This window comes from Vulpes lagopus, chromosome 7 (assembly GCF_018345385.1).
Source record: "Vulpes lagopus strain Blue_001 chromosome 7, ASM1834538v1, whole genome shotgun sequence".
Taxonomy (NCBI): Eukaryota; Metazoa; Chordata; class Mammalia; order Carnivora; family Canidae; genus Vulpes; species Vulpes lagopus.
In genome coordinates this window covers 19,888,678-19,900,890 of record NC_054830.1, presented here as the reverse complement: position 1 = coordinate 19,900,890, position 12,213 = coordinate 19,888,678, and the positions used below count along the sequence as shown (strand labels likewise).

Below are 12,213 nucleotides of genomic sequence, written 5' to 3'. Positions count from 1 at the left end.
CCATTGATCTTTATGTCTATTTTTATGCAAGCACCAATTCTGATTACCATTATTTTGTAAGTTTTGAAACTAGAAGTGTGAATCCTCCAATTTTTTCTTTTTCAAGATTGTTTGGCTATTCTGAGTCCCTTTCATTCCTCTATGAATTAAAGATCAGATTGTCAATATCTACAAAAAGGCAGCTGAAACTTTGAGAGGTCTTGTATCAAACCTGTCGATCACTATGTGAAGTACTGTCCTCTTAATAATATTAAGTTTTCCTATCTATTAACATGGGGTGTCTTTCCACTTATTTAGGTCTTTTTAAATTTCCTTTCCTATCTATTTTGTGTTTTTATACTATTATAAATGGAATTTTCCTCTTAATTTCCTTTTTGAATTGTTAATTGCTAGTGCCAAGAAATATAATTGATTTTTGTATATTAATTATATATTGTGAAAATTTGCTGAACTTGTCTATTACTTCCAATAGTGTTTTTATGAATGTCTTAGGATTTTCTGTATTCAAAATCATGTCATCTGAGGATAGAAATAGTTTTACTTCTTCCTATCCAACTTCGTGCCAAATTGCTCCAGCTAGATCCTCCAATATAATGAGTGTAAATGGCTAGACCAGCTATCTGTCTTTCTCTTGTTTCTGATCTTAAGAGGAAAGCATTCAGTCTTTTGTTATTAAGTATGATGTTAATAATTTTTCATAGATGCCCTTTATCAATCTAAAGAAATTCCTTTCTATTTCTAGTTTTTGAATGATTTTTATCATGAAAGTTTGGTGGATGGATTTAAAAAAATGTTTTTTTTTAAATATTCATTATGATGGTCTTGTTTTTGTCTTTTATTCTATTTAATGGTGTATTATGTTGATTAATTACCGCATGTTAAGCCAATCTTGCACTTCTGGGATCAATCCCACATAATCATGGTGTATACTTCTTTTACTACGTTCCTGGATTCAGTTTGCTAGTATGCTGCACTTATATGTTTATAAGGGATATTGATTTATAGTTTGCTTTTCTTGTGATGTCTGCCTTTCGTTTTCATGTCAGGGTAATATGGACCTCATAAAATGAGTTGGGAAGTGTTCTTTCCTCTTCTATTTTTTATGAGAGCTTGTAAAGGATTGGTATTAATTCTTCTTTAAAAATCTGGTAGCATGCACCAATTAAGCCATATGCTCTTGGGCGTTTCTTTGTGGGAAGTTATAAATTATTAACTTGATCTTGTTATTTTGTGAGAAGTCTTTTAAGATGGATATAATCAGAGACACTGAATTGTACCGTTTAAAAGTGTAAATTTTATGGTATGCAAATTATATATCAATAATGCTGTCATAAAAAAAGAATAAATGTGCTGAACTCTATATTTGGTGTGGTGGACTGCATATGTTCCCTCATCTGTTTCAGCTCAAATCCTCTAAAATGACAGTCAAGTAATAAATATATACCCACAGAGACAAAGGAAACAGGAAATAAGAACACAGTAATGAGAAGAGGTGAATACATTTTTTTTTTGAGGTGAATACATTTTGAAAGCTTGTATGTAACTGACTTAATATACTTGAGAAAGATGATAGCCAACAGCCTTGGGAAGTGACAGCAACAGGAAGCAAGAATCTCAGAAACTGCAGGCATCACTAAGTACCTCTGTGGGACTGGGATATGAAGGCTGAAAACAGGAAGACTGATTTACAGTCTCCCTAAGACCTCTTCTGTCATCTCTTCTCATCTCATGTCCTTGGGTGACCAGGCTTTCCCCATCCTGTCAGAAGAACTGAGGGCTGCTTTCTGGAGTAGTTGATCACTGAGGAACTGTTCTCAAGGATACAGCAACAGGTAAGGGCTGAGATACCAAAATGAAAATAGGCATTGAGAGAAAGTTCACCTGCTGAGCTGGAAGGTTCCCAGCCTCTTTTTGCTATTTGATCCCCAAATATTGGTGGGCTATTCCATTTCTAGGAAGGGAAAAGGATTCTTTTCTCAGGAAACAGACAAGTCCAAGAGCACAGACTAGTTGATACAGAGATTAGAGGAGGCTCTGACCAGACTTTCTTCAGTCAGCTACAGGGAAGGCCTGCACACAGATACACATACACAAAGAGCTTATCATTAGCACCAGAGTGTCTCACTTTAGACATAGACTAATATTCAAAAGATGAATGGATAAAGAAGATGTGGTTTATGTATACAATGGAATATTACTCAGCCATTAGAAATGACAAATACCCACCATTTGCTTCAATGTGGATTGAACTGGAGGGTATTATGCTGAGTGAAATAAGTCAATCGGAGAAGGACAAACATTATATGTTCTCATTCTTCTGGGGAATATAAATAATAGTGAAAGGGAATATTAGGGAAGGGAGAAGAAATGTGTGGGAAATATCAGAAGGGAGACAGAACATAAAGACTCCTAACTCTGGGAAACGAACTAGGGGTGGTGGAGGGGGAGGAGGGTGGGGGGTGGGGGTGAATGGATGACGGGCACTGAGGGGGCCACTTGACGGGATGAGCACTGGGTGTTATTCTGTATGTTGGCAAATTGAACACCAATAAAAAATAAATTTATTATTAAAAAAAAAGGAACAACAACAAAAAAAGGAACAACGAAAAAATAAGTCTCTAGTAGGAGGAAAGTCTCTAACATGAAAGTTAGAGACTGAAATAAATAAAAACAGGGCAAGTTTCTAGGAAAAGAAAAAGTGACTGGACAGTATCTGACAGATCTGATCTTGGAGAAAGCTGGAAGAAGAGGTTTATTACAGAAAGGGAAAAGAAGAAATCCTAGCCAGATTTGAAAATCAAAAGAAAACAAAAAATGTGCAAATAACAAAAGAGGCAAATAATTCCAGGAAAAAACCAATACGTTTTATAAGAAAGGAAGTGTAATAGTGTAGCAGCTGGCCTGCCACAGTATTTACCTAGCTGTAATAAAGAAGAGTCGATTGCCGATTTAAACAAAAATGTATGCAAACTATATTGGAAGAATGAGAGGAAAGACTTGTGTGTGAGAGAGGAATGATACAGGAGAGTCACTCTCATTTTCCATGCGAATACGAAAATAGATAATAACTACCAGTTAAAATTTAAAATGGCAGTAGAAGTTTAAAGAACAGCTTTTGCTGTTCAAAGTGACTGCTTTTTGGGGAATAGAAACCGGATATGAGGCTGAACCAGGGAACAACCATTTCATGTTATAAGCTTTGTAACATGCTTTTGGCTTTTAAGATTATGTATACATATTCACTGTATATTAAACTACACTAGAATTAAAATTTTAAAAACCCATAAGGTCTGGGTATAATGCTTACATATAGCAGGTTTTCAATAAATGAAGAATAAATTTACAATTAAAAATATGTATACATATTGCTGTTATAAAAATAAACTTGTAAATAAAAAGTAAGAGAATGATGACAGCCTAAGCTTCTGATTGTGAATCAGTTAGTAGAAAACACAAAGGATGAAAATAATCTAGAATAGCTAACACTGGATTTTCAGGCTCTACAACCTAGCTCAAGCACTGCTTTGGCCTCTGGCTAACTTTTGGTTCACTTCAAGGGCTGTCAACTCATCCCTCCAAGAAGACAGTCTGACCTTACTGAAACGAGTTAATGACAACAATCTGCAGAGCTCCATGTCTGTGGAAAGTCAGGCAAGACCAGATACTAGAAAGTGACACATAATACTTATTAACTGATACAATATGATTAATAAAGGTCATAAAAATGAGAAAAGTGTAATGCATTACTATGAAATGCAAATGACTTGGTTCTGAATAGAGGCAGAGCATACCACTAAAATTTGCAATTGTTTGTTTATCCAGGGATGAATTGAGTAGGGCATTCTAAAGCAAAGACACAAGCCCCAGAAGTTTGTCAACAGCTAATACCACATGAAGCTTGGGAATGTTCTTCTGTTTTGTGGATCATGGGCCCATTTTTCTGCATTATCTGCCCCAGTGGTCTAGATCTTGAATCTGGTAGCCAATGGGCACTGCTCACTTTTGCTTTCTAAGGTCACTTCCAGAAATACATGCTAATGAAGAAAAGTCATCATCATTATTATAATTATAGCTATTAAACAGCAAAGTCTGGTTTGCAGGGGCAAAATATAAGGTGACTGTTGAGTCAATAAGAAAGGGAAGAGTTCTGGTTTTTGGATGACTACTATGACCTAGAGCAGCCTCTCACTGAGGCACATAGTCATAGAACTGCTAGGAGTCAGGGAAGACTTGCTAGTGTTACTAGAATCTGTCTAAAAATATAAAAAATAAAAAAAATAGAATCTGTCTGTCTAAGAACATTGCTGGCTTTTAGCTTCTGGGAGTCATACATCCCCAGCTGTAAAGGGGGCTGGTGAACCCTTCACCCTAGGCAGTCCTGATCACTTGCACTTGCCCCCTGGCAGAAGGAAAGCTCCTGGAGAGTCTTAGCTGCATGAATCCTTTCCTCAAAAGTCAGTTTTAAGAGAGGTTTGTTGCCCACCTTGAGTTCATCTTTGCTCTGGAAGTTGTCCAGGAGATGCTGGTAATGGGTGTCACACATCTGGCGGAGCAGTGAAAGAAGGCAGGACACATACTCACCCTGGGGATCAACCAAAAAAAACCACTCAGCACAGCTAGTCATAAGGGCTGTGTTTCCCCAATCCACAGAGGGCAAGGAGAGAAGGAAGGGTCTGAAATGGCCCCAATGATCATGAAAGGGAAAGGGAGGACTCTGGCCCTGAGAATGAGTTTTCTTTTCTGCTAAAGAGAGGTCTGAAGGGCTTGGGAGTTTTAATAAGACCTCTGCAGCATGGGGCTAATGGAAAAACCTTAACCTGTAACAAAGAAGTACTGCAAAGCGAGACAGAGAGTCTAGATTTTTCTCCTAGGAAATTTCTGGCTAAACAGTCCATTGTCACTATATATTTCCAGGCCACCACACGGAGGTCTAAAGGGGTTCTTCAGAACAGGGTACTTGGCCTTTTCTGGGCAGAATTTGGGCTCTTCCCATCATACTAGGTTGGAGTAGCCCTTCTACAAGGATCTCTTGGGGACCTCCCAGAGATTATATGTGGTTACTAGACCAGGAAGATGGAACACAGTAGGTCAACATAGCTTTCTGGAATCCAGAGGAGTCAAAACTGACCTTTATGAGAAGACATTAGGGGCTTTAAGATAAGAAAAAAATCTAAGGATAAAAAAAATGAATCTTTAAAATTTCTTTAAGTTCCAACTGCAGTAACATGGAAGAAAATCTTGTTTTAAGGACTTCAAGATTTTCACCATCCTATGGCAATTTCTGTCATGGGGCAGCTGACCAAGTGTTTTTAAACTCACGGAAATTTTACAATAGATTTTATTGTCTCTCAAAGCATTTCTAGACACACAAAATTATTATAGCATATGTATACACAGAATATATATACATGTATATGAACCACAGTTTTATCTGAGAAATGGGCATAATAAGCCATAATTCATAGATTTGTTATGAGGGTCAGAGGAATGAATACATACAAAGCTTCTCAGTGGACAAGTCCAGTACATAAAGGTGTGCTTGGTAAATTATGCAGTTATTATCATCTTCATTACATCTATGTGATTTAATATTGCTAAATGAAAGGGTACAGAGTAGAGTTTGGCTCACAGCAAGCACTGTGTGGTTGCTGGATAGGATGGGTTACCAGGACATAGCAGGGCACAATTGTTTTTACCTGCAGCCAGAGTGCCCTCAATAGGAGATCCCAAGGGAACAGACATTCTTTCTAAACCCAGTGCTTCAGAACACATGTCTGCTCTCTGCTCTCCCTAGCATGCTGGAGCTTGGCTTACTCCCACAGAGGACTCACTTCAAAGAAATCACTGTAATCTCCCACCTGCCAACTGGAAGAATCCATGCAATCTGTTAATGGAGTTCTAACATCAGGGTTAAGAAGTCCACTCTGGGTACAGGAGTGGGGGCTGTCTCTCTGCCTCTTCTGAGAAGCCTCTGCAGGCCACTTCTCTTCTGTCCAGTAAAGCCAGTGCAACTCTACCTCATCACAGTTTTCCAGACGCTAGATATTTGGATACAAACACTGTAGACAAAAACAACTAATCTGTAGATACAACCTAATTCTAAGAAGATTATTCTGCTGGTGCACAACATTTAGGAGAACCTGCTCCTGTAAGGAAAAGTCTATTTTTCACCTTCAATCTCTTAGTACATCTCTGCTCCATTCTACACAATAGAAAATGAGTTGGCATAAAAGCAAAGGCCAACAGAGACAGTGTGCAGAAAAACAGGACAAGAAGCATTCCCTGCATCAACTCTATAGTAAATTTCTGGGACTATGAACCTAGAGCTTTCAGAGTGGAGATGGGAACCAGGTGCGAAAAGGGAAGAAGGCAGCATGCTGACAACCATGCAGGAAGGGAGGTGGAGATGGAGGTGGTGCAATGAGGAGGTGGGGGTTGGTGTGGAGGAGCCCCAGGTTAGAAAAGAAAGCAAGAAAACCTGAATGTTAGTTACTAACAGTGATCTCGGCTGTGCACTGCGGGCACCGCTGCCCTCTTACCGCCTCCTGAGCGTGCGATTTGCTCATGATGGTGAGCAGAGTCTGCAAGAGCACGTCCAGGAGGCTCTCCACCATCATTTCTACCTCCTCCATGACATCTGCCTCCTGGAGCGAGCAGCGAGAGAGCACACCGTTAGCACCCAGGCCAGGCTGACACACAGCTGGCAGCACTTACTAAGTCAGCGACGTCAGGAGTGGTCTTCTGATTGGATTCTTAACACTGAGCTCCGGCCTCACTAGCATGCAGTGTCAAGGAACCTGGACAACAGCTCTGAGAGAAGGTGAGGCGAACCTGCCTCTGTTGCCCTGGTATGGTGGCCAGGGCCTTCGCCTAACCCAGCACCACCTGACACCCACAGTTCTGAACCTCAAGTAGATACATTAGTCACAATATACAGGACAGAAGTGACCGTCCCGAGTTACATGTTTTCTTTGGTTTCCATAGAAAAATCAGGAAAAAGCACAACACTGCTAACACTGTGAGAAAATGGTAAAGTGTTCACGCCATAGGGTGTGGTAGTAGCACCTTCACTATTGCTAACACAACTGCCAATGCACATAGAAGTATCTCAGTCTTTAAGATGACTGTTTTCTCCTCAGGATTTTCTCCTTAGGTGATCTCAAGCATTGCTAGCCCCAACTGCTGCTCAGATATGGCTGCATCTCACTTCTAGGTCCTCAGCATTTTTGCTTGTGCTCCCTAGTTCACCTGAAGGACTCTGGTCTCAATGTGTCTTTCTTGGGCAGACTCACAGAAACAACAGAGCATACCTCCTCACTAAGCTCTGCTTCTCAGCCACCACACTCTAAATTTAGAAAGAGTCTGTGCTATGCTTTTACAGGCCTCTCAACACTGAATCTCAAATCAGATTTTATTTATCTGAAAGATTCCCATTGTCCCTTCTCTAGCCTCTTAATATTATTACTGGTATAAATGTCCATCTGTTGATCCATCTACCAATCCATTATTTATTAAGCCTTTACCATGTGCCAGTCACCATTTGTGAACCTGAGTATACAGAGGTAAACAACAAAGATAGTACTGCTACTCTCATGGAGCTTAAATTCCACCCCAACCCATTCATTCAATGTAATTATATTGTGCCCTATTCCACATGAAAAATGTGAGGAGCTCCTGGGGCCAAAGTCCTCTTTCTCATCTGCTGAAGTGACTGTAACACTCTTATTTGGAGTAACAGTGTGATGTCTGACTAGTTGTAAGCTACTAATTGCACCCAACTCTCTAGCCCCACAAATACAACCAGACCATTCCCTTCAGGCTTTTACCTGTTTCCATTCCTCTTCCATTCCTCTCCTGCCCTTTATTTTCTCCCTTCAATTTCTCTCCTTCCTTTAGCAATAAGCCTCCAACCTCCTCAAGTCTGACCTTGGGCTGCTAAAAGACCTTATGTGTCTAGTGTTGCCTCTCTGAGGCCCAGTGGGAAGGAGAGCTGCCAAGCCTTGCCTGGAGCCAAGAGCAAACAATAGGGCCACTACAACCACCGTAGGCACTCTGCCAAGTGAGGCCCCTGACACCAGATGGCACTTTAAGTCTGGAACCAGAGCACCCTATTGGGTCCCTAATCCTGCTCAAAGCAACCACGCTCTTTTCTTTCAGGACTTCTCCTGCTCTACATGGATAGCCTAACCTTGTACATTCTTATCACCTGGCTTCTGGCCTTCATTTTAAATGTGGTTGAAATTTTATTCTCCAGAAACTTTATTTCAGCTTAGTACAATGTTGTAATAAAAAACTCATTCTTGTTCTTAATTTCTCTCTTTATACTTTCCTACAGTTTACAAATTTTCTCTAATATGCATTTCTTCTACTATAATATGTATAAAATAAATATCATTAAAATAGATTCCTACCCTTATTCATGCCTAATACATGTCTTTCCTTCCTTCCCTCCCCTCCCACCACAGAACTCTTTTTAAAATAAAAAGTAAAGAGGAAAGAAAACAGACAAAAGCATTACTAGTTGCAACCTCATCTTTAAAGTGCAATTCTCCCATCCATGAGGCTCAGAGCTCCTGCGGGCAACAATTATCTCTCTTACATCCCGACCTCATCTGGCATGGTATAGGAATGCCATATGGGTGGAATCAAGCTGCTAGGAAGCTGACAGAAAAGTCTGAATGAGCAAGCTGCCTCTCAGCCTGGGCCTGCCTCCCTGTGCTTGTGCCTGAGTATCCTCAGAACACTCCCAGGAACACAGGATTAATACCTTTTGATAGAAATAGAACATGGCACAGGATTCGGCTTTCTGGTGTTAAAGATAACTACATTTCTGGGTGGATTTATGGAAACACAACTTTTTCAAATAGCAAGGCTGCTGTGTGAAGAAGCCTGCTGGGCATACACAGGCCTCCATTCACTTGGGCACCTTCCTCTCACTGATGAAAGCTTCTCTGAGGAATGTACAAAGTGATGTTTGTTGCTTTGTGTCTGGCTAAAGTAATATAAGACTGGGGCAGAGCTGACGGGGAGAGGGGGGTGGAGCAGATGTGGGGCCACTACCAGAGAGCTGGTCTTGACGATGGAGAAGATGCTGCCGAGAATCCCTGAGCAGATGAGCAGCTCTTTCTGCTGCCTCAGGTGAAGGTGAATGTGATGGAGAACCACAGGAAGCAGGATGCGGCGGGATTCTGAGAGAGAAAACACAAGGGTGAAGCAGCCCTTCAGAGAACTAGCTACCTCTGGAAGCCAGTGACACTGGGGGTCTTAAATGGTCTTAAAACAGGTGGGGCTAAAACTGGTGCCAAGCTGGAGGTCACTCCTTCCCTTCTGAGGGTGTAAAAGACCACTTCTGGACATTACGAAGACATTCCACAGCATTGTCTTTCCATCTCTCTTTCCTTCTTTCTCATTTTAAGCCTCAATATCTATGGCATTTTGTGCAGGATGAACATTAGGTTACTTCCAAACAAAATCTCTTTAATGACTAGATTTCAAATTAAAAGCATAGCTTACAGTGAAAATTCCATTTACATGACACACCTAGTTCTGTGAACTCTACTGATTGGACCTGCAGACTTGATATGGATTATAAATGGTCGCTTTTTATGATGCTCTGGCTAGGTGGCCTGGCATGAGCATTAACTTGGTGGCAACCATTAGGTCTATCTCCTAATGGCTCAGGGGACAGGTTTGGCATGTTCAGAGCAATGAGTAGAATAGTAGCAGGACTTTGTTTTGTCCTAAACCTTTGATAATGAGCTAATGCTAATGCTTTTCTCCTTAATGTTACCTGAACAACATTTTCATCAGGAGATGACTATATTTAGAACTGTCAGGAAGGCTGAATCCTCGTTCAAATTCCTTTATTAACTCACCCTAAGGAACCTCAGGCAGGTTCATTCCTCCTATAGGCTTGCTTTTTCCCATCTGTATGATGAGGTACTAATGGCCTTTTCTGCATTTACTTCACAGGTGTGATGAGAAGACAAAGTGAAATACAAGTGTGAACATTTCTGGTGCTCTGCACTCCTATGTGGTCAGTGACTGTGTGACTCTGCAGGTACTCCCCTATCTGGCCAACATGATGTAGTTAGATTACCAATAATAACAATAAACAAGCCAGGCCATTTTGGATTTATTGTTCACGTCTGACCATAATTAAGTGTTCCAGACAAAATTCAGAAAGAATTTTTTTTTCAGCCAGAGACCAATTACATGACTTACAAGAGATTTGGGGCTGTCTTGTCAAATACTTAGAATATATTCAAATAAAATGAATGACAGCTATTTTATGTTTAAAATGATGGTTGGACAAAAGAGGAATTCATAATACATTCTGCAGACCAAAATACCAACAGAGAAGAATTTATAACAACCAATAAGTACCTGCGGAGAAAACAGTAGTTTCTTGCCAGAACCTGCTGAAGAAGAGACCAAACTGATGTGCTCTGAGAAGACTTTTAAGTGTTGCCTAAAAGACACCACTGGTAAAAATCTCGCTTCAAGGGAGATGCTGCAACTCAAACATTCAATGAAACAGAGATGCAAATGAAAATCTGGTGGTGGCCTGTCATCTCAAAATCCAACTACAAAGTTCCACTGTCACATAAAGTTTAGAACGGTTGTTGTTAAGTGATTATGGGAAGGAGTAAGTACGTGCAAAAAATGTTAGAAATAAAGGATGTCAGTGAGGGCACTTTGCTGTCCCCCTTCCCATGTATTTGAAAGCATCTTCTTTAAGCAGTGCACAAAGCTTGAACGTATGCAGTGGCCTCCGTGTCAATGCATCCAAACCAGTGCTAAAAATCTCCAGCCCATGAAGTGGTGAAGGGAGAAGTGTTTACTATAAATAGTTACTGGTAGAGAAAAGCTAACTTTCTTAGTGTCAGCTTTGCCATGAATAATACACTAGCAGAATTAAGTTAAAGGGAACATTTATTTAGTATTGCAATTGTGTAGCATTTGGTTGAGAAATTATTTTTCTTATATTTTAAAAGTCAAAGATTTTTACTACCAAAAATTCTAAAGGTAAAAATTCTAGAGACACCTGGGTGGCTCAGCGGTTGAGCGCCTGCCTTCGGCCCAGGGCATGATCCTGGAGTCCCAGGATGGAGTCCCGCATCGGGCTCCCTGAGTGGAGCTTGCCTCTCTCTCTGTGTGTCTCTCATGAAATATTAAAAAATAAATTCTAATAACAACTGTTTTGTTACTGTTTGAGATTTATTTTTGTAACACAGAAGTTTATCCTATGACTGTGATATTCCATTTAAAGGCTAAGGCTCATATTGATCTTAATTAACATTTGGCCATTGAGCACTTGGTACTACTGCCAGGCTGATAATGCTAAATGTAGTTTCAGGTATGAATCCAGAGGTTCTTTCTGAAGGAGTCTGGGCTGTTTATTATTTGTTAGGCTGCTGTGAGCTCTTGGGGTGTGGAGGGCTTACTGTTTATTTCTTTTTTTTTTTTTAATTTTTATTTATTTATGATAGTCACAGAGAGAGAGAGAGGCAGAGACACAGGCAGAGGGAGAAGCAGGCTCCATGCACCGGGAGCCCGATGTGGGATTCGATCCCGGGTCTCCAGGATCGCACCCTGAGCCAAAGGCAGGCGCCAAACCGCTGCGCCACCCAGGGATCCCCGTTTTTTTTTTTGTTTTTTTGTTTTTTTAAATTTTTATTTATGTTTATTTCTTTATCTAATCCTTAGAGGTACTTTCAAAGACTGGAAAGGAATCTATCTGAGAAAAGGAACAAAGTAAACACAGTGGGTTATCAGGGCTCCCTTTCAGGGTCTCTCTAATTTTCTTAACTTACTCTTTTTTTTTTAATAATAAATTTATTCTTATTGGTGTTCAATTTGCCAACATACAGAATAACACCCAGTGCTCATCCCGTCAAGTGCCCCCCTCAGTGCCCGTCACCCATTCACCCCCACCCCCCACCCTCCTCCCCTTCCAAAACCCCTAGTTCGTTTCCCAGAGTTAGGAGTCTTTATGTTCTGTCTCTCTTTCTGATATTTCCCACACATTTCTTCTCCCTTCCCTTATATTCCCTTTCACTATTATTTATATTCCCCAAATGAATGAGGACATATACTGTTTGTCCTTCTCCAATTGACTTACTTCACTCAGCACAATACCCTCCAGTTCCATCCACGTTGAAGCAAATGGTAGGTATTTGTCATTTCTTTTTTTGTTTAATTTATTTTTTA

General features: G+C 40.3%; 1 protein-coding gene across 11 annotated transcripts in view; it reads right to left on the bottom strand.

The window, feature by feature from the left end:
* DOCK3 (dedicator of cytokinesis 3) overlaps positions 1-12,213 on the bottom strand; it is a 525,841-nt gene that overhangs the window by 58,850 nt on the left and 454,778 nt on the right. For 9 of the 11 annotated variants that reach the window (XM_041761983.1, XM_041761990.1, XM_041761984.1 and 6 more), the window contains 3 exons: positions 9,061-9,188; positions 6,498-6,644; positions 4,484-4,582 (listed from right to left, as the gene is read on the bottom strand). In XM_041761983.1, coding sequence (XP_041617917.1) covers positions 4,484-4,582; positions 6,498-6,644; positions 9,061-9,188 — 374 coding nt within the window. The remainder of the gene's footprint in view (positions 1-4,483; positions 4,583-6,497; positions 6,645-9,060; positions 9,189-12,213) is intronic. The other 2 variants (XM_041761987.1, XM_041761991.1) reach the window with 2 other exon arrangements.